Here is a 22,971-nt window from a genome sequence, read left to right on the forward strand (position 1 = left end):
TAAATTTTCTTTTCTTCTAGTAGTGCATGATTACACGAAGTATTATACCATGCCGGTACTTTAATAATCTTAGCAGCTGATCGTTTCATCTGCGCATAAAAACAACTCGAAATTCATTATGTATTGTGTCTAAAATGTGCTCCATCTTTCCTGCAGCATACATGGGTGAAGGTCTGAACGCTACGGGCGGTTCTCCGACCAAAGACGTCCCAGGGGGCGCCATGGAAGCCGGGGCCTTACCGGAGAAGGCCCCTCCCGCTCAATGGGTAACATTTGACGACGCCGGCAACGCGTTTCAACCGGCTGCAGAACCAAACGTGTACCAGAACATGCCTCCCAGCGCACCCCAGAACACGTTTCAATCAACTGCGGCTGCAGAAGAACAGCATGTGTACGAGCACATCCCTCCAAGCGCACCTCCTGTCGAGTACAACATGTTTGTCAATAATCCCACCAAGGGCATCGGGGGTGAGACAAATGCATGAAAATGTTTTCCGAGATTGGCAGGTGTTTCTGATGATTAGTTTTTTATGTGAATAACTTTTATCGTAGGACGTCGTAAGATTTTGATATGTCGTAGCGTTTTTAATAGAGCAGGCTGTGACAGAACTAACCGCTGACAGATGTACGAGAATCCCAAGAATCCATTTTAGTTAGTTGAAATTTACTGCAAGCTATACTACATTAATAATCGGACAAACATGGTATATAGAGTGATATAGTTAATTTTAGATGTCAATGAAATGATACACGTAAATGAGGTTGTCTAATGTTGTTTCTGTTTACATTGTAAAGTACATATCATAAAAAAGAACTCTTGAGATGTTATTTTACGAAAAATGAGCTCGCTCATTGAAATACTAGTAGCTTGTTCTATATTAAGAGTACGGATGTATATATGGTTAATTTTTCACCTTTTATAGTTTTCTGAATTGTTTCTTGAACTAAGATTTATTGTTACCCAAGAAAAGTAACCAAACGTAAATGATGTTAGAATATAGGTTCAGAGGTTTAAACTTAAAATATCTTCTGCTTGTAAATAATAAGTGCCAAAGTGTCAGGGCAGTTCAAAATAATTGTTTAGTGCAAGTATTGCTCTCTAACTGGCTGGTATTGAAAAGTGGTGTTTTAACTTTAATCTGTTAAAAAATTGATTAAAGTTGAAGTTTTATGACAAAGAACTAGCTATTTTAATGTTTGTCCAAAATAGTCAAGATCAACTTTGCAGTTTTGTGATTCTTTGTAAATATAGTGAGGGGCTAACAACTAGTTGTGTGTTTAGAAGTAGTGGGGGGCTAACCACTAGTCGTTGTAATGTAGGCTATGGACAAGCATGAAACATATCATTTTTGTCTCTAAGAAAGATAAAAAGATGCAAATAAAATACATTTGAAAAATGATCAAGAGAACGTCTACTGTTTACTTGTTGCTCACTCCACACAGGTGTAAATTGAGAACCTGACTTCGGTTGGGGAGGTAAAAGGCAGTGGAAGGAGGGGGATGGGGTCTGCCTATAATACCGTGCCCTAGACACAATTGATTAACAACCCACTGCGGGTAGGGCTTGAAAGGGGTTATGAGACTACATTTGCCTTTACTAACTTTCTACAAGGACGTTCTATCAGATGTTGAACCTCCTTGCTTTATTTGTATCCGTTTTCTAACGAGTTTGCTCAGTGCAAGGCCACACGGACCACTCCTGGACACTGAACTAACGCTCACTGCAGCAGCGTCTCTTCTCACTAAGTCAAAAACACCGAGCTTAGATAATCAAACTTGGCTAACTGACTCCATTATAGGTGTTGCGCAATAAGCTGATTGGCAGATTCCACTGCGATTGCTATCTGTGTTGGGGTTACACAGTGGCAAACAGAGTTGTTCAACTAGTCCTCCTCGGGGACACTTACGGATGACTGGTTTTCTACCTGTCAGACGACAATTGTTTTGCACGGACTCAGGAGTTCTGATTGATCTCCTGAATCACGCAAGTCGTGTGTAAGAAAGGGGGTGTACTTACGTATTTACTAGACAGAACCTGGTTGAAAAGATGTATTTAGCATAGCAAGAAACGCATCTGATAACGGTGGGAGACGAGCAAAGCAAGAAATCGTATTTACCTTAGATCACCAACTCTTTAAATCTGCCATTGTTGAAATGTCTTTTTGTGTCCCCTATCAGGAAGCAACAATAGCATAATCTAAATGGTATAGCCAAAGGCAACCGTGCAAGGTTTATACTATCTGCAGGTATCGTACAACACACAGTCTCTTCACAGTAGGCGCTGACCAGTATGAGATAAGCTATGGACTTCACTGTTGGAGGGATTTTTCTGCTGCTTGTTTTGTGTCCAGGTGAGTAAGATTTTTCACAACTGTTTGTCACTGTAAAGTTGTATTGTGGCATGTGTGTGTGCAGTAACAGTGGGGAGGGGGCCTTCACGTATGGTAGAAGTACGTACACAACTCGGTGGCTAAGCTATTTCCAGTTCATTAATTCATAATCAGTTAGAAAACAGTGTTTCCTACATGTTTTCTCCTGAACAAATCAGGCTAAAATGATCTTAACTTCGGAATCAAGTACACACGCCGGTGTGACAGGTAGACCCAAGGTTGTCCGTAAATAGTGTACCGAACAATGGGAGTGTTTTTAACTTACAAAGGTTTAATGTTGTCCAGGTAAGTGTGTAGTAACCCGCCTTATGCTGTAAGATACTCAACATATTACCTCTTTCCAGAGCAAAATATTTCCACAGTGTTATCCTCCCAGAGTAGCTAGGAAAACCAAGGCTATTTGCCTGTTTTTTTAAATGTTCAAGGCAATAGTTTTACGTTGTTTTAGTGTGATAGGCGCTTTGTGCATCCATGTTAGGCATCGTTTTGTGGTAGGCATTAAAAAGAAGGTATTTTCGTATCCTTGAAGTCTGTCAGCCTGAGTTGTCACCAAAACTAGTAAGAAGATAATTCAAGGACCATGTCGTTTGCAAGCCTTGACCCCACACACAGATAATTAAGAGCCAGGAAGCGCTACCGACCATTTGTTTGTCGTTATCTATACATTTTGCTACCAGATGCAACCGCACGGTTTGGGAAATGGTCAAAGTGTCAGTATGCTGCCATGTTTTGCCTTGGTGGACTGGATAGGTATTCTGGGTTGGCCATGGCATAATTGGTTATGACGAACACGTAATACTATTCATCCAGGTGTTTGTCTCTTGGTACAATGTACTGGGCTATCCTTATTTAACTTGACGTATGCATTATCCAACCATATTTGTCAGGGTTCCGTGAGAAAAGAAAATCTATACATGCGGGTTTGATGAAATATGTACTGTAAATGCAGGTATTTTTGCGGTGGTTTTATTTTCGCTGTTTCACGGTGACTTCGCGTTATAGTGAAATCATGACAAGACGAATTATGTGTTTTGTAATTCTACTATACCTCAGAATCGGTTCAACTTTAAACACGTACCGCGAAAACGTAACCTTAACGGCGAACTAAAACCACCGCGAAATAAAATGTATTTACGTTACCTTACCTGGGCTCTATATACATGTTGTTAACTGCCAGCGTTTAATAATATATGCAACTGGCTGAATAGCTTACTTTCTAGGTGAAAAGGAATGTGAGTTTTAGGGCAAGGAATACAATCTGGACAAAACCGGACAAAATCAGTACACACATGTGAATATGGGTTTCAACGTTTTATGACGATAGTGATCGTACATGGATGGTTTAATTCTAACTAAAACCGCCTTTCCACTATATCACGATCTCTGAGCGACCGTACAGCGAACAAAATTTGTGTCACCCTTGATTTCATACTTGGAATATGGTACAGGATACAGCAGTATGGTGCAAAAGACAACAGTGTTCGAACACACAAAAAAGTAAAATGAATTGTTCTTAAATTATATTCATCTGTGAAATTCTGCCTGCCATTTGGTCGCTCAGAAGTCACTCAGCAGTCGCACAGCGGTCGCAGACTACTGAAAAGGAGGTGTAAAGGTGAGAGGCAAGCGAAATCTGACCGGGCGTCTTTAGCATGCCCAATAACTTATACCCAAACACGTCCCGTTTTTGTTGACCGATTTTTGTTACTGATCCATGGGATGCTCAAAGTATTGTGTTAAGGTAAACTAGTTCTAAAGGTTAGACTGCACTGCAGAGACAAGTTTTCCCATTGTCTTTACGCGCCACTGCGCTGGCAACAACTCGAATAGTTTTCCACTTCGCTGCTTCGTCAACAACAGGTTCTACCCGGCGACATCGCCTATTCAGGGGAAGACTATATATACATATTAGTCATCTTTAAAACTTTTGGGATGTATTAAATGCAATTATAGTTCTGCACTATGCATTGACATGCAATTTTAGTCATTGAAATACAATTTGGAGGACAGGTAAAATTTATCCTTGGAATATGATGCAGGATAGGTAAAATTTTAGACTTAAGGTGCACAAAAGGGCATATGCAACCCTGACTTTCAAAGACAATCTTGACGCAACTGTCTGTCTATCATTCTCGGACTAGAAAGTCCAACGGTAAAATGTTAAAAACGGGTTTAAAGTTGCCCGTTCCATTTCATATGATATCAAAAACGCTACATACATTTTACAGAAACAAAGGATTTTTTATGTTGTTTGTTGTTTGTGCACTGGTTCTGTCAGTTGTGCAGTACTGCGCACCAGTCTTAGCCAACATGTCAGACTCCAACATGCGCAAACTGCAAGTAGTGCAGAATAGGGCATGTAGACTGTTACTGAAATGTACTCCTGATACTTCTACCAGGCAGATGCATCTAGATCTTGGTTGGCCGACTGTGAGAGAGAGATTCTTGAAAAGCACTTTGGTCATGTTCTTTAAGATCCTCACGAGTCACGAACCACAAAATATTTACAACTCCCTTTTGCCTGTTCATGCATCTCACAGTCATAGTACCAGATCTTCCGCACATAACTTTAGATTACCAATACCTAAGTCCAATAGCAGAAAACGCTCATTCCTGTATCGTGCAGTCGTGCTCTGGAACGATCTACCATCTGACGTTAAGACACTGTGCGATGTTATCAGTTTTAAGAAAGCCGTTTCAAACAGTAATAGTGTCACCTGATCCTTGACCATTGCTCGCTACTTTTAAATTGTTAATATCTATGTGTATTTATTGTTGATGTGGTGTAAATGTATGTATGTAACTTATGTATTTTTAAATGTTTCTACTATGTTGTAATTATGTTATTTTAATTGTTTGAGCCTTGGAAGATTAGCCCTTCGGGGCTAAAAGGTTTCGAAATAGATGAAATGTCAAGTTTTTAATATTTTTTCTGACATCCAGGAGGTTATGGTTCCTCCAGCGATGGGCCGTTTCTGCTAGTTGCTGACAATTACCTTGACAGCATCCTTCAAATCGACGTCACTTCCGGTTCGAACGTCACGCTTCCGCTCGGGGACCCAAGATGGCCGCTGTCCTTGGACTACGACCCGAACACCGACTACGTGTACTGGTCAGACCGGCTGGACAGACACATCAAACGGGCACGTCGAGACGGAAGTGGGATGGAGACAATTGTTACAACCGGCCTCATCAGTAAGTGGTAGTTACTAGCATGATTTTACGTTCAATAAACCACCTTGCTGGACTAACTTGCACATGTGCAGTGTGATGCATTGTGGTCCAAGGTCAAAGTTCAAGGCCTCTAGCTCCCAAATAGTACTGATAGAAAATCAAAATTCTACTACTGGATAAAATTACGGATACAAATAGTAGTGTACCTGTTACAGTACTTTGCCTAGATGTGCTAGCCAAGTGGATATTGTTTTTGTAACAGAAGCCTTAATCATGACCTTACCCACAATCCCCTACGTATACACTTCCAAACAGCAAGCAGGTTCAAACCTTGGTAACAGTTTGAGGTATCTTCACATCTCTATATACAGTATTTTGGTAACAGTCTGAGGTATCTTCACATCTCTATTTACAATATTTTGAAAACAGCCTGTGTACCTTCACATCTCTATATACAGTATTTTGGTAACAGTCCGAGATATCTTCACATCTGTAGGTACCTATGGCCTGGCCATCGACCATGCCGCGGGCAATCTGTACTGGACCGACTCTCGAGCCAAGACCGTCTCAGTAGCCCGGATGGACGGGTCGTTCGCCAGGCCGCTTCTGACGTCACCGGCGGTCGGGAGTCCAGGAGGTCTGGTCTTAGACCCGAGAAACGGGTACGGGTAATCACTTGAAGTTTTCATGCTTCCATGAACGTTTATCTGTGTTTGAAGAAATTTCGTTCCAACACTAGAGAACAATTAGCATTAGCACTATTCTTTTGGACAGAAAATTTGGATAGAAAAAGTTTAATCACTTTTTAAAACAACATTGTATCATCTTTATGTTGCCTCGGATATAAAATTATGTCAGTCGAGATCCTTTCCATTCACTCAGGTACATGTAAATGGCAAACGGGTAATCGGTTTAGGTTTTCTTAAGCGTCACTGCATCGGGTTTAATCTTTCTTTTGTCTCGGATAAAAAAACATATTACTATTTGTTCATTCACACAGATACATGTACTGGACGGACTGGGGTAGTAGTGACCCTAGAATAGACCGTGCTGCGATGGACGGCAGTAACCAGACAACCATTCTCAGCGATCTGACGGATCCAAATATGATCACTATAGACTACACAGGTGAGGAGACATATATTAATTTGCTGAGCAACAAATCATGTTCAAGACATTTGAAAATGGTGCTGTTGCCATCATTCGACTGTACATTGTAAATTGTGCAAAGAATTCAGGTCTCTACTTTCTTTCTTTGTATTGTATTGTGTTGCTTTGTATTGTCTTGTATTCGGCATACTTAGATCAAATCATTGCTACTCTCTTGGCTGAAAAAGGGTGGAATGACTTTATCTTAGACATTCTTAGACATTCTGAACACACACACACACACACACACACACACACACACACACACATACGCACGCAAACACACGCGTACTCACACACACACACACGCACGCAAACACACGCGTACACACACACGTACACAAACATATACATACACGTTTCGTTTGATCCAGTTACAGTTAACAAGTACCTACAAGTAAAAGTTAAAGACTTATTGATGATCGTCCTAAAAATCATTTTTATCCAGAAAACCGTCTGTACTACTGTGACGGAGGTGCCCACAGCATCTTCAGCGCTGACCTGCTCGGTAACGACGTCCGGCGGCACCTGTACCTACCTTCTGATTATCTCTTTGGCATCGCCATCGACAGTAACAACATCTACTGGACATCATGGACAACTAGCCACATTGGCATGTAAGAACATCTTTTGTTCGTTCATGTAATCAATGGAGACTATGTAATGAGAATTAACTGTTCTCCAACTTTAAGAAATTGACTCACTGTAACTTTCGGAGAACAGTTTAATTCATATTATGTATTTTACCAACTCAGATGATCTTTCATTCGAGACTGAATATGGATGCATTAAAATATGCTAAATGCGAAAAATCCATTGAGACATATCTTGTATCAAACGATATACAAGATTTCTGTTCCCTACTTACAGGTTGTCCAGGTCTACCAATCGTCAGTCCGTCCTTGTCGACAGCCTTGCGAACCCAAATGACATCTACGTGTCCATGGCAACGCCTACTGACGTCACTAACGGTAATGATATACGCATGACGCGTCACTTTAAATATCTCAATTCTCTGTACTAAGAAGCTTATTGTAGCCAAGAATGTAAAAAATATTTCAGCAATGAAATTTCGGTGGAATTGGCTGTCATAATCTGGTATGACTTTTATTTTGTGTTAAAAAGTTTGTCCTTTTTTTCAGCTTGCTCCACGTCGAATGGAGGTTGTCAGGATCTGTGCCTGGCCAAACCAGAGGGAAGAACATGCGCCTGCCGGTTTCCCTGGGAACTGCAGGAAGACGGAACATCATGCCTTCCAAAAAGTATATATAGCACAGTTATTATATACAGATTCTTATTATGTGAAGCATAGCAGCATTTGTATGTCTTTCTTCCGTTTCGGAAAACGTAGAACGAAGAGCGCAGTTACATTCGTCCTAGGCCGTCGTGCGATTTGATATAGTTAAATTTGACAGAACCGACCATAGACTAGGAATCTAAGACAGCATTTTCCGCACAAGACAGCTGTATTTTGTACTACACACGCACGGCCGTTCCCCAAAAATGCCATCAGCTTGAGATCGTACGACAATAGTAAGACGAAGTCCATATTTGTAATCCGCTTGCCAGAATAACTTATCAATCTCTTTCACCTACGCACAACCAACGACCTCGATACTATTCTAGCAGTGAACTGGAACAAAATGCAATGTAGCTAATATCCTATCATCTGTCTTGTAGAGCTTGTATCACCGAGCTACCTCTGGTTGGATCACAAGTCCGCAGAAGGCGTCACGTCAGTAAAAATGACTGCCGGAGACAGCAGAGTCATCCGACAGCTGCACAACCACAGCCGTCCTCTGCCCGTGGAGACGCTCTTCACCTCCCAATCTCCCTCCAGGATAGAGGCGATCGACTACGACTTTCAGCGCAACCTGATCTTCTGGGTGGACACCGGTCTGAGGGAAATACACACGGTATGATATTAAGTGGACTTAAGTCTATCATGCAAATCCAAAGCATGAGCTATTATTAGAGACCCCGCATTATCTTGACAATGAAGCTATTTCTGCTTTCTTTCAAGAGGAAGGTTTTTTCCAAGGCACTCTCCCTCTACATGTACATTCCCATTTTCTCTCACTCTCTCTCTCTCTCTGCCTCTCTGTCTCTCTCTCTCTCTCTCTCTGTCTTTGTGTTTCTCTCTATGTCTCTGTCTCTGACTGTCTCTCTCTGACTATGTCTCTCTGTCTCTCTATGGCTCTCTGTCTGTCTCTCTCTCTTTGTCTCTCTCTTTCTTGGTCGACGATAAATGTGTTTACCCAATTGCAGTTGTCCAATTCGTACATTATGTTGGACATGCAGGTAGAACTACAAGATGGTGGCATCCAGTCCTTCTCCACTCTGTTTGAGGGCATCTCGTCCGGAGTGGAGGGCTTGGCGGTCGACTGGTTAAACCAGAACCTGTACTACACTGACGCCTACTTTAACTGGATCGGCGTGGTCAGCTACAAGAACACACCGTCACGCCATCACGTAATCGTCCACAAAGGACTGGATTGGCCACGAGGTATAGCTGTCCATCCAATAGCAGGGTGAGTATTGTACTTCACCATTGGTTATGAAGAAAGGGACCGATTGCACTAGACCCAGAGCTAGATTAAGATACTACCGGCAACAACCTGATGCCTTGTTAATGATATTTATGACTGTCATCGTCAACAAAGCCCTGTGCAATTAGGTCACATATAAACTAGTTTCACGACGTACAGTACCGATGAAAAACGCCAGGTGAATCATATTGGAACCTTCGGTTTCACAGCCGCTTCTCACCTACCAAATACCTAGCAGAACGTGATTCGTATTAGAAATCATAAAATGATACTGTTCAATGAATGTTTCTTAATGCTCTACTTGTTTTTCTCAAGATACGTGTTCTGGAGTGACCGGGGAAGCCAGAACCCAAGGATAGAACGGGCGGTGTTGTCAGGGGAACAGCGGACATCAGTAGTAAAGGAAGACATCGTGAATCCTAGTGGTCTTGTGATAGATGGAAACAGGTAGGTAGCACACTCAAGTTGTTTGTTTTCGTTTCTAAGGAAAATATTTCTGAGCAAGAATTAAGAGATTTCAGGTTTTCAGGAAGTGTTTTAAGTTTTCGTCAATGTATTTGAGCTGAGGAGGGGAATGTATGATGTTCTGTTATCATCGGACATTACACCACTGATATGAGTTCCAACACGTATACTCCCACTCGGCCTTTTGACCGCATGTTATGTGGCGTGATGCAATGTCTGAATTAAACATACAAGCCCGCGCCACCCAAAACAACACTTCCGTCCCGAAAGTAAATATTGAAAGGGCAACTCTATATCAATTTCATTACAAAAGAAAGGGATTGATTCTAATAAAACAATCAGGCTAAGTTTTTTTAACTTGTGGCCATGAAGCGGTTTTTGACGTAAATGGGCCCTCAATAGCTGAAACGATAAACATAATAATCATAATAATAATAAACAATAGACTATACTATCTTATATGTGTTTGCCATCATTCACAGGTTGTACTGGGCCGACAGCTACCGTGACACCATTGACTCATGTGACCTGAATGGCAACAACAGGACGCTGTTTTATAGACTTCCAGGAACACATTTCTACGACATCACGTTTGATGGGGTAAGAGTGCCATTACATGCAATTTCTTACAATTTCTCTGGTAATTAACTCTAAAAACGGTGCCATAATGATCTGTGAGAGTTTGGAACTCTCATATGGTGAGCAGAAGTTGCTGCTAATCCGTTTGATTGTATTTTTTAAATTAATAGTTCTTTATTTGTGTGGTTGGTATGCAGACAGCCAAGTCATCTAGATACGTACCTAAATATATCTATATAGTATATACCTGATATCTATGTATCTATCGATATCTATAACTAATGGCCCTTTATTCAGTAGAATAGATTCGTTTTTATTCGTATCGAAGCCAGATTTAAGCACATCTATCCGGACAATTCTATAACAGTGGGAAAGGGCCTAGATCTATCTACCTATACTCCGTACATTTAACTAAGTTAAGGTGGTATTTATCATTATTATATGTTGCATACCATTTCACAGGATGAGATAATGGCAAGTGACTGGACCGACGACTCCATTAACTTCATCAGCGGCCACCTGCGCGGAGAGCTGCTGCTGTACTACCGGGGCGAGGGGTGGGTGTACGGCGTGGAGTTCTACGACCAGAGCCGGCAGCAATCAGGCCAAAGTAAGTCCTGTATTAGCCCTGTGTACTTATGATGGTCTTGATATTAACATTGAGTTAAGTTTATTCAAATCAACGCTTGGCATACATATATACAGTTAGCTATTCCTCTTGCGATCCATGCTGTGGTCCATGTCAGCAAAAAAAACCCTCCCCCATTCCTACCAAAAAGAGTGTAAATGACAGCAATCAGGTCAAAGTAAGTATTGGTACAGATAATTATAATGTATTGAGCCATACGTACTTACAACAGTTCTGATTAATCTCCAAGCAGATCCTTCGGTGGTCTCATATAAGACAGTATCAAATTGGCCAGGCAGTATCTATGTTGAACTGGGACAGCCCCATACCCCCTCACGCTAGTAACGAATGGTAGGGCCCAGTAAGGGCCAGAAGAGGACCGAGTGCCTTGTATCAGTTACTTCTGGAGTTTGATTCTGAGAAGCAGAGCTTGGGAGCTGCTGGAAGTCAAGATCTGGTGTGTTCGACTGGATCCTTGGTATCCCAAGTACGGACCTAATAACACTTTTAATGTAACATTATTTTTATTATCCAGCCGACTGCCAGGTCAACAATGGCGGCTGTACCCACACCTGTGTGGGGGACCCAGACGGACACAGGTGCTTGTGTCTAGAGAACTTCCACCTGGCGGGGGACAACCATACCTGCATCGCAAGTACGGAAATATAGTTTTAATCACTACATAGATCTATTTTTGTATATTGTTTTGACAATATAAATATATATCAAACAGGAATACAAGAAATCGCTGTGACGTCATGGTAGGCAAAAAGCGGGTGACGGTTGGTTGATTTGCCTACCGATAGTTTGCATATGTATTCAAATAATTTACATGTATATCATGTAAACAAAAATAACAATCGCTCGTATATACAGCCATAATGATTTCTCTTCTGGTAACATTTAGCGTTTGATGTTCACCTATAAGCTTTAAATTGGCATAATGTATTATGATAGCCGTAACTTACTTGCCCTACAATAAGGTGGTTCATAATAAGACTGCATATGCCCAATGTAAATGGTGATATTCCCTAAAACGTAAACAAAACTCGTCAAATCATGCTTTACACGTGTCAACACCTGTTTAGTTTACGTGTCGGGGGACTTTGACATATTATCCATAATACATCGCATTGCTCATGGATAATCTTAATTATGAACCTCGGGTGAAAGTGTTGTTTTGATTGTCTGGTGTGGGATTCGCTTTTTTTTACAGACGAACATCCCTTCTCGAAGGCCCTTTTCGTCGGAAGTGATTCCGGAATTCTCCAGTTGCCCCACAACTTCCGTAAACTGCCCGAAGCGGGCGACTGGACTGACTCGTACATTGTACAAGGAACCAAAGCCTTTGCGATGGATTTCGATTACGCTGGTGTGTCTTTTTAACTTAATTTTATACTCTGCTATATGTGTACAACTTTTTGTCAATTTTGTACTGACTTTTACTTAGACTTGGTCTGGATGTATATTCCAACCGCTTTAGCTTTAATACGTTCTACTTGTCACGTCCCTGCCGAAAGAACTTGACCCACACATGTTCTCTTCGTCCGTCATTTGAATTTTTGTTGTAAATTTGAACAGACACGCTGATAGGCCAAACCTGTCACAGTTGAATTAGCTCATTACGTGACGTGACTACCTTCTTTCCTGCAGGGAAGATGGTTTTCTACACACAACAACAAGCTGACGGGACACAAAACATCGAGAGGCTCTCGTTGATCGGTGAAGGTAGTACGACGACGATTTTCGAAAACGGACAAGGAATCGAAGGTAAAACTTGAAATATTTTGCTTCGTTTAGCACCATAACGTAGGTCTTCATGAACGCCTTGGGAGTATGAAACCTATGGTCTCACCAATCATGTCATGGCTGTTACAGTGGCAGAGGCTTCAGTTAATCTGCGTAAAAGACACTCTAAGACTGACTTAGCCTCTGCCAGGCTTCGGGAAGTGGTTGAAAAGAGTCTAGATCGGCACATAGACAGATTATATGCCATGTGGAGTTGGTCCGCGCTGATCATGAGAGAACAGGGTTAGAGTGGTAAATTGTTCTCTTAGCGCTGACCAACTCCCTTGGTATATCATTTGTGCCATCTGTCTATTTGGCCGGTTTTTACTCGTTCCACCCGAGCCTGGTAGCTAGAGGCTAGAACTGACATAGCCTCCGTAGCAGGCTTATAGAACTGGGGGTTTGGTGGTCTTCGGCTGTTTTCTGATTAGCCCAGTTCTCAAATAACGGGGCTAATTCAACCAGGCCGGCTATGTTGTCTATACGCAATCAGAAAATAGCACATAAAAGCTCCCAAAGACCCTGAAGACTTCCAAAAGCCCAGTTTTTGGCATGCTATGGAGGCTATGACTTACACCCGTACCCTCAGGCATTGCCGTTGACTGGGTGGCCTCCAACCTGTACTGGACCGAGCGGCAACTCGGAAGGATCCACGTGTCCAAACTGGACGGATCGCTGAGGAAGGTTCTGATGTCCGGACTGGACCAGCCAAGTGCCATCGCAGTGCACCCTGGGCGCTCGTAAGAGCCTTATTCTTAGTCTTATTTGCTGTTCCAGTATCTTTAGCCTGGGTGGCAGCTTTTTTCCTAGCTGTCGTAACCTTACTCGGTCACTTCCTTGTCAAATTCCTTGTCGAATTCTGAACAAACATTCAAATGCCAGTCTGAGACTGAATATTTGCGAGTTCAGGTAGGGAATCGACCGAAAGAACCTAGCACTACTTATAGCCTAATTGGCCACAGTATGCTGCTTTCAAAGTAACCACTGTTACCAATGAGGTTTTTCCTTGTTGTAACAATGCTCGCCTGGCGAAACTAGCTTTGTTACTTTCACAGAACAAATATACTGTACCTTGAAGCTACTTGTTCTCACACTGCTTTAGGTACGTGTTCTGGACAGAGGTTGGTGCAGACCCCAAGATTTCCCGCGCATCTCCCGATGGTAGCAGCAAACTCCTGCTGGTCTCCTCACAAAGACGTGATATCACAGGCAATCCTACTGCTTTGGCCATGGATTACCTCCAAGAAAGGTACGTATGTTATAATGTGTTGCACCATATTTATCACCTATATAGACCATTGAAAGGACAGCTACTGATGTGATCTTCTATAGTATCATCATTGAGCTACTTATGATGAGCAAATAATTGACATGTTATCTTATTGCCAAACTGACATTGACATAATTGAATCGTAAGAATCACATCATTGATCCTAAGCGTGCCTTATTGGCTAATTATCTATGCACAACTTTTTTGTCATTAAAGGCATCAAATTTGTTGGCATTTGCACTCCATGAATGTTGATATGCATTGGGGTATTGTTGCTTAAACGTAGTATGTAGATAAGTGTCCAGACTATTGACTTAAAAAATCTGGTTTTCAAGTCGTAAAAATTGCATTAGGCACCTTTAAATCATGCTTTTGACGTAATGACAGTGTAACCAAGAGCAATGGGGACTTATTGTCAGACCACAGAACTTTTCTATTTGATAATTACCTGTCTACATTTAACCCAATGCTTTTGACGCAAGATCTGTATAACCGATAGGGGCTTATGGTTGGACCACAAAAACCTATGTGGTGATCACCCATGTTCTGTGTAATGTTGTAGGGTATACTGGGTGACCAGCGACCCTGGCAATGTGCAGTCCTGTAACCTGAATGGTGGTGACGTCAAGACCTACTGGTCATCAACTAATGCCAACCTGGACGGTGTTGCCATATACAAGGTAATTTAGGTTGTTGTTTTGTTTTCTGGTCGATAAACCATTGTTACTTTATCACCGTTACAATTGTCCCTTTTCTCTGGCTATAGAAGCTGGTGGTGTGTTACGCCGAAAGGCGGTTATACCGGCTATACAGAATATACAGATATAGCCTGAATGTCAGCCTTTGTAGCTTTCAGTAATACGCTATCTCGGTCTCTTCGCTGCCAAAAAGACTGGAACTACACATATTATATCCTTGTATTAATTGAATATTTGTCCAGAATTGTCAAACCTGAGTGATATATAACTGAATCTGAAAAACAGCTCAGAGCAATTTCACATATTTTTTAATACTAAATGTATTCTACTTTGGATGGATAGGATTATGTGATTTGGACGGATAACGCCAACCGAACCCTGACCAATGGCATACCGTACTATAACTACTATGGAGGAGTGGCGAACATGAAGACGACTAGAATGTCCACAGCACCGTACAACATTAAAGTATACGACGACACGGAACAACCGCTCTTTACAAGTAAGGCAAATGATAATGTGCAGTAGAAAATTGGGGTTATATGGGGGAATTGCGAGAGGAAGGTGATAAAAGAGCATAGGGCAAAGAGATGCGTGCAATGTTGCTCTAAGAGAGAGAGAGAGAGTACATGCGCGTTTCTTTGTGTTTATGTAACACGATGTGTATCTATGTGTGTGTCCATGTGTACATTTGTATATGTGTGCGTAACCGATAACTGTATTCCTGCCTTAAATATCGGTGTTGCCTTCGTTTAACTTGCCACCATTACATTATTATCATAATAATCAATTATCGTAATCAACTTTATCTTTTACTCAGGTGTGTGTGACCATCAAAACGGCTTGTGTATGGAGCTGTGTATACCCACTACAGACAGCCGTGTGTGCGCCTGCGCAGAAGGACGCTATATTCAAGAAGACAGAGTGAGCTGTGCTGACCTTCGACCTTCCATTCCCCCAACCACCCCGCCACCTACAGGTCAGAACCACGTGTACACAGACATAACATTAACATTTGTCATCAGGTTTAGATAAAAGTATGTACGTGTATTGCTTGCATGTATTGCATTTATTCAACAAAATAGGAATTAAAATATACTGTCCTGAAATAGGTTTATCAGGCCGGTGCACAAAAAGGACATTTGAATGTGGCCTTTATACATGATGTGGCTGCAATAGCTATAGAAGCTAAAGATTCTTTATTACTACGGAAAATAGTGACGGTCACAGCATCTAACACTATGGCAACAGTCAGTTCTCGGTCTGACAATATTTAGTTGTAATTAGCACTTAAGTGAATACATAAATCAACAAGATTAACGTGTTCTGTTATTAGTCATCATGGACTGTGGAAGGGCTGATAGAAGTGTGATGTGGTCAGGATAGCTACGGGTTACGCTACCAAAACATGTAAACTTTCTTCAGTTTGTGTCACTAGAGCATCATTCCCCAATGTTATTAGTGTTGACAATGTAAAATTTTATATTCCGTTGGACCAGGTGGGTACTCTCCGGAAGACTTCGTCCTGGTTGTCGACAGCAGTACAGGCAACATCTCGGAAGTCAACGTCACTTCCGGCTCCAACGTCACACTTCCGCTCCATTCCACCCTGCCAATGGCGCTTGACTATGACGTAACAACAGGCTATGTCTACTGGTCGGATTACGTAGATGAGAGGATCTATCGGGCTAAAAGAGATGGCTCTGGATTTGAGGCAGTCATCAACAAGAGCGTAATCGGTAAGCTTTTTTCTGATATGGTATAAAACCTCATGCTTGTATATCAAAACACAACGTACAATGACTTACTTTCTGGTTCTATGGTCTAAATGTTATACTTATACTACTATAATAATCTGTTTCATATGAGCTTCAAAGATTTGAATTGGGCAACACATTGGGGTTGTAACTGACATACGACGTCTGCTGATTTAGCTCACTTCGGTATCACACCATGGCTTACATTTCAAAGCATGATAAAACACATTCCTGGCGATCCCACACCACAGCCAGGGCATACCGGGTCACAACCCTGTCAATCAAATGAAACCGAATCTCCACCCAATCACAATCCTCGCTGCTGAGGACGAAATGCGTACAAACTACCCCTAGACCAGCATTGCATCGATAAATCTGTCTCTGGGGTTAGAAAACATTTGTGACAGGTAAATATTTCATACTCCACCAGTTGTCTATGGTAACGACTTTTAACATTGAGAATATGTTTTAAAAACGTTTATAACTGATAAATGATTTATATTACTCTAGGTGTATATGGGATATACGGCCTGGCGCTTGACTATGCAGGACAGAACATCTACTGGACAGACTGGGGGACGGAGATCGTCGGCGTGGCGGGGTTCGACGGAAGCAACGCGCGGGCGGTCTTCTCCGAGAACATCGACTTCCCGGGAGGCATAGCTTTGGATCCGGAAGCAGGGTAAAGCTTCATGAGTGGATGGATGGATGGATGGATGGATAGATGGATGGATGGATGGATGGATGGAGGGATGTATAGATGGATGGATGGATGGATGAATGAATGGATGAGTTGAATGGATGGATTAATGGATGAACTTGAACGCGTGGGCTGTCTTCTCCGAGAACATCGACTTTCCGGGCGGCATAGCTTTGGATCCGGAAGCAGGGTAATCCGTTTTTCAAAATACTTAAGTTTCATGAATGAAGGAAAGAATGATCGAGAGAATGGACGGATGAATGGATAGATGTATCGATGGATGGATGGATGAATGGATGAACTTTATTGCGACAAGGGTCTGATTCTCTGGCAGTCATATTATTGCAGTAATCAGATAATATTGCACTGAGAAAGGTAGCCGAAAGTACTATTGCCAATTAAATATCTCTTGGAACTTTATTAACCGTATTTCTAACCCGTTAGTTACATGTACTGGACGGATGCAGCCTACTGGAGACCGAGGATCGAGCGGGCTGCGATGGACGGCGGTGAGAGAACTACACTCATCAGTAGCGGGCTAGACACACCTACTGGAATCGCCATTGACCCGAAAGGTAATTTGATTCAATACAATGCAGCCTCGTTGCCTGGTTGTCAGTCTTTCTAGTTTTAGTGGTTTTAGGCGAATTGGCACATGTATTCTGTCTGTCTGTTGACTTCATTTGAATATTTGTTCAAAATTTCGAAAGGCGCTCTAATTCGCCACCAATCAGCAAATGCTTAGCTTATTATGTGACGTGATCACATCGTAACTGCCTTTAGCATAACTTTAATTTTACAATTAGACTGTTAGACATTTTTACATCATTCTATTATATCCTTCATTTTTGCAACATTTCCCCACGGATGGGTTAAAAAGAGATCACACCATGTTCCATTTTCTCCACAGAACGCCGCCTGTACTGGGGCGATTCTGGGACGCACAACATTCAGAGCTCCGACATGTACGGCAACAACCGGCGAACTGTGGTTTTACAGGGTTCTACATCATTCTTTGATCTCGCCCTTCATGTCCATGACTTGTTTTGGACCAGCCGGGCAGACTTTATAGGCATGTGAGTACCGCAATAGATTAATTGTAACATTTTTTGTCAATGGTAGGTACTGGCAGCCATGTTGGTGTCCCTATAGTTGCAGTAGGTCGTAACTCAAGCGTTAACATCATTTTTGTCGATCTTTTATTCGTGGCAAGCTTTTAATATCCAAGCAGATCATGCAGTGGCAAGGCAGTATTCATTGGCTAGAGGAGTGTACATTGTTCGGGTAATGATGATATTTGAATATCCGAAAACGCTTGCTACAATCCACTGAAATGCAAATATGGGCTCCAAAATGGCGGGGGACTTAACAATGACGTCATGTGAAAATGCTCTGAACATGAATGTTCTTTTGAAGTCAATTCAGTAACGGTACAAGGATGTTTGCCAGCATTATCTCTTACATCTTCGACTGTTGTGATGATTTTTTCTTTACGTAATACCTACTATTTTGTAACTTACTGGCCACAGCAATGCAAAATCATCAGCTGGTCAGGGAGCAAACCGAGTTCTTGCCGGCGGTTTCACGAGCCTAAGAGGCATAACCTTGTACGGGTCTGGTCTGCAGCAATCCGGCGTTACAAACGGTGAGATGTCATTAATATTTGACAACAGATACTGTTTTTCTTTTACCTCCTGACGAAATTGCAGTAATAGGAGTGACAGACGTTGACATCGATATCATAATACTTTTAGATAATCTTTTCAAATTCGTTGCAGTAACCATCGCATCCCAAAGCATATTTACCATTTGTACCAACTTGAATCTTACTTTTCCAATTTTGGACTTTAAAAAGTTTAGGACATGTACATCAACATATGCTGTCATTATTCCTCAGGAACATTCCGTTTTTTATTAATTTGTTTTTATTTTAAATACATCAGCTTGCTCAGAACCAGGCGGAGGTTGTCAGGATATGTGCTTGGCTCGGCCCGGTGGAAGAACGTGCATCTGTAGGGCTTACTTTGTTCTCCAGAAAGACAACACCACGTGTGCTCCTCCTGGTAAGACTGTTTCTTTCCTTCATATGTTTCCTTTTCTTCATCTAGCTTGCCTCTTTTAGTTTTAGTACGCTCTCTTATTCCCGTATACCTTCCAAAAACACTGGAACCACAAATATTCGGTCCCTCTGACATTTGAATATTTGAACAAAATTTTAACAGGCGTGCTGATTGGCTATCTCGAATACATGAGTGTCCAGTATTTTAGAAGCGACCGAAAAAGCATACTCACATTGAAAGCTAAAGGGCTTGCGTAAAAGGCTATTCAAAAGTAGCGAGCAAAGTAAAAGTTTGTCAGTCACTCGTGTCTCTATTGCAAGTTCAGATTTCGTACTTTAAAAACTGTTAACCAGTGAAGTTTAGATAATATATCGAGTTCATGCGCAACTTTTCCACTCAATGTAGAAATAAAGGTTCCGAGCTATCTTTGGATCAACCTTCTGGAGTCAGGCACGACCATGGTCCGTATGTTCGAGGGCAACAGCAGCACCGTCAGGAATCTAGCACAACAAACTGTACAGGTCACCAACCTGCTGGCCGCCAAGTCTCCGTCTGTCGTTGTCTCCCTGGACTACGACATACGCCAGGGTGTGGTGTTCTGGATTGATATTGGACTGAAGGAGATACAAGAGGTAAACCATTTGTGACACAATGTTATATGCTTCAACATCATAATTTGAAGAAAATACACAGCTGTTCAGGTGCCCAAATTTAAGTGTTCATGTTGTACATAATTATAGCATCTAACAATCAAGAAATTGTTTTCAAATGTCCGGGAAGTAGATCTAGTTTGCGTTAATGAATATGTATAATTGCATCATAGACTATATTATTACCCATTCGATTTAATTTATTCCAGTATAACACCGTGGTTTACATTTCATACATTCTACCCATATATGGCCATACCTCTTTTTACCACATACTACCAACAGGTAAATGTCAAGACTGGAGAAGTAACAGCATTGAAGACTGAGGTTTCGACCGGGGCAGAAGCTCTCGCTGCCGACTGGGTCAACAAGAATCTCTACTACACCGATTACAACTACAACAGGGTGGTCATGGTGTCGTACAGCACAGGAAAGAGCAATGGCAACAGTCACATCATCGCTGAAACCGGTCTGGATAGACCCAGAGGAATCGCCGTGGACCCAAGAGCAGGGTAGGTCTATATATAGACCAATCCAGATCGAACACGTCGAACCCCCTGATCTATTTCGAACACCTCAATAGAACATGTCAAAGGTTCGGTGTGTTCGATGACTAATCACATTACCCAGAATGCATCACACTAAGCATGTGCAGTCGCAGTGGCGTTGTAAATGTTGATTATTCTATTTTTTTTATTCCTTGCGATCGTAGGTACGTATTTTGGAGTGACTGGGGACTGTCTCCGAAAATTGAGAGATCCACGCTGTCGGGAGAAGGTCGCACGGCGATCGTGGAGTCTGATCTTGGAAGGCCAAGCGGTCTGGTGATTGACTACGTCAACAATAGGTTAGTCTAACTCACTAAACAGTGCAAACCCCATCCTTCTATAGGCTTTTGTATATAATATCACCATTTTAACCAGCAGTCAAATCAAGGCATTGTTGACAACGGCAATTGCAGCATCTGTAAAAGCTACCAATACTGTTTGTAAGTAATGAAAATGAAAAATTGCCAAATTTCGACGTACAGTTCCAAACGTGTGGCTTATTTAAACGCCAAAGTTGATATTGTTAGTTATCCAACGTGCTGCGTTGGCTTTTACGTTAATTATTGTGTAATGGATTTTGTTGTTCTGCCGTAGATTGTATTTTGCGGACACCGAGCGTGACAGAATCGAGTCATGTGACTTCAACGGTGGCAATCGGCAGCAGTTTTACTCTCTGTCGGGGACACATTTCTACGACATCACATTCGATGGAGTAAGTAAGCTAACTCAGTTTTAAGAAGAACAGATATAATTTAAAAGAGTAGAAATTGGCCAAATAGAGAGATAAAATGCTAGGGGAGTTGATCAGCCAGAGAGTACGCATTTGACGCCAGTGCCTTTTCATCACAGGAAGAGATCGCGGCCACAGACTGGTCGGACAGTACCATCAACTTCATCCACACGTCGCGGCCCATCCTTGCGTACGGCTCAGCCAGCGTGAGTCGGGTGTTGGGAGTGGAGTTCTACGATGAGAGCAGACAACAAGCCGGACAATGTAAGTCGGACTCGGTCACATAGTCACGATAGTCGTATGTAGATCGTACGGACGTCGTACATACATCGTACGGCGGTCGTACATACATTGTATAGATTTTACTTCGATGTCAAACTTCATTGACATATACCCAAGTAATGTTTTCAAAACTTTGAAATACGATTTACTCACGTCTTACCAACAACAGTAGTAGGAGGCATCCTTCCATAGCGGAATATGATGTTAGCATTCTAAGTCTGAGGAGTTGTGGCCGTGTGCAGCGTCTAGTGTGTCTAATCTTTGCATGACTTACAAAAATTGTTCTCTTCTTTATACCCAGCCGACTGCCAGGTGAACAATGGCGGCTGTCAGCACACCTGTGTGGGAGACCAAAGTGGGCACAAGTGTCTCTGTCTACCTGACTACACTCTGGCTGGAGACCAGAAGAACTGTATCAAAAGTATGTCATTTTTATCCCATGTGTGGAAGTAATATTTTGGGTGTCGCTGGCCATGGTTTGGAAGCAGTTTGTATGTATGGATCCTGTGTTTTCTATCAGTATCTCTATCAGTACAGCCGGTATAACCGCCCTTCGGCGTAACACAAGCGACGCAGTGGCAGTTGGCTATATTGGGTTCTAGAATTAGAATGGGAGTGTACATTTAATAGTCGAGATAAGTCATACAGACAGGCGTATGGACGTCAGCGGGCAGAGATTGGGTCTTAGTTGATTGACATGGTGGTGACCAGGTATGCCCTGCGTCTTTATGGTCGCCATTTTGGATAAGACAAATCCATATCACCTTTTTTTTTTAAATCTAAAAAGGATTTGGTCTACGTCATGATATACCAGTTGTAAACGCATGTTCTAAATATCCAAAACAAAATGTGTCTCCCCAGATGACCACCTGTTCACCAAGGCTCTACTTGTGTCCACGGATGAGGGCATACTGCAGTTCCCGCACAACCTAGCGGATCTGCCTGGAACTGCAGACTCCACACCGACTGTCCTGGTGAAGGGAGCGAAGACAGTTGCAATGGATTTTAACTACAATGGTGGGTATATACTAGTACTAGTAGTACATGAGGGGATTTGGGTATTCTAAACCTACTGAAAGTGTACTGGGGTTAGGTGTGATAGACGGGTCCAATAGCATCGCCTTGGTTTATACATAATTCGATGGCAGGTTAGATCAGATAAAAGTCCTTCCCGTACCAGGTGGTGCATAGGGCGGCACCCATCTCCAGTTCAGTAGCCCTTGGGCCACATAATTGTGCAGTTGGGGCTACTCCACTGGTAAAGCTGTGTGTTCAACTCCCAAATGCTGAGTGCTAAGCAGAGAAAGCAGTATTTACCAGAGTTTTTGGTATGACTCGGCCGGGGATCGAACTCGCGACCTACCGAATTCAGATCACAAAAGATGAGGTGTAATTCATTCATTTTCATATGTTCAATTGTATTGTTCTCACATCATTAGAGAGAGCCGTCTACTACGCCCAAGAAAACGGTCGGATGCAGAGTATCCAGAAGTACGACTTGGCGACAAACCGTTCCTATGAGATCTACTCAGGGCCGTACTTAGAAGGACGTGG

The 22,971-nt window shown here is 42.1% G+C and overlaps 1 protein-coding gene across 1 annotated transcript in view; it reads left to right on the forward strand.

The window, feature by feature from the left end:
* Window positions 1-22,971, forward strand: part of LOC109480900 — a 55,523-nt gene that overhangs the window by 24,683 nt on the left and 7,869 nt on the right. The window contains exons 45-74 of the mRNA XM_019783241.1: window positions 157-483; window positions 5,337-5,585; window positions 6,061-6,226; window positions 6,565-6,692; window positions 7,162-7,330; window positions 7,584-7,684; window positions 7,856-7,975; window positions 8,394-8,629; window positions 9,015-9,244; window positions 9,578-9,709; window positions 10,210-10,327; window positions 10,769-10,916; window positions 11,470-11,589; window positions 12,151-12,306; window positions 12,588-12,704; window positions 13,312-13,462; window positions 13,825-13,971; window positions 14,555-14,672; window positions 15,033-15,192; window positions 15,511-15,669; window positions 15,729-15,737; window positions 16,190-16,429; window positions 18,058-18,223; window positions 18,677-18,792; window positions 19,091-19,210; window positions 19,613-19,839; window positions 20,143-20,369; window positions 20,570-20,704; window positions 21,000-21,117; window positions 21,255-21,403. Of these exons, the coding sequence (XP_019638800.1) occupies window positions 157-483; window positions 5,337-5,585; window positions 6,061-6,226; window positions 6,565-6,692; window positions 7,162-7,330; window positions 7,584-7,684; window positions 7,856-7,975; window positions 8,394-8,629; window positions 9,015-9,244; window positions 9,578-9,709; window positions 10,210-10,327; window positions 10,769-10,916; window positions 11,470-11,589; window positions 12,151-12,306; window positions 12,588-12,704; window positions 13,312-13,462; window positions 13,825-13,971; window positions 14,555-14,672; window positions 15,033-15,192; window positions 15,511-15,669; window positions 15,729-15,737; window positions 16,190-16,429; window positions 18,058-18,223; window positions 18,677-18,792; window positions 19,091-19,210; window positions 19,613-19,839; window positions 20,143-20,369; window positions 20,570-20,704; window positions 21,000-21,117; window positions 21,255-21,403 (4,759 nt within the window). The remainder of the gene's footprint in view (window positions 1-156; window positions 484-5,336; window positions 5,586-6,060; window positions 6,227-6,564; window positions 6,693-7,161; window positions 7,331-7,583; window positions 7,685-7,855; window positions 7,976-8,393; window positions 8,630-9,014; window positions 9,245-9,577; window positions 9,710-10,209; window positions 10,328-10,768; window positions 10,917-11,469; window positions 11,590-12,150; window positions 12,307-12,587; window positions 12,705-13,311; window positions 13,463-13,824; window positions 13,972-14,554; window positions 14,673-15,032; window positions 15,193-15,510; window positions 15,670-15,728; window positions 15,738-16,189; window positions 16,430-18,057; window positions 18,224-18,676; window positions 18,793-19,090; window positions 19,211-19,612; window positions 19,840-20,142; window positions 20,370-20,569; window positions 20,705-20,999; window positions 21,118-21,254; window positions 21,404-22,971) is intronic.

Source organism: Branchiostoma belcheri, unplaced genomic scaffold, assembly GCF_001625305.1.
Source record: "Branchiostoma belcheri isolate BF01 breed outbred unplaced genomic scaffold, Haploidv18h27 scaffold109, whole genome shotgun sequence".
In the NCBI taxonomy this organism is placed as follows: domain Eukaryota; kingdom Metazoa; phylum Chordata; class Leptocardii; order Amphioxiformes; family Branchiostomatidae; genus Branchiostoma; species Branchiostoma belcheri.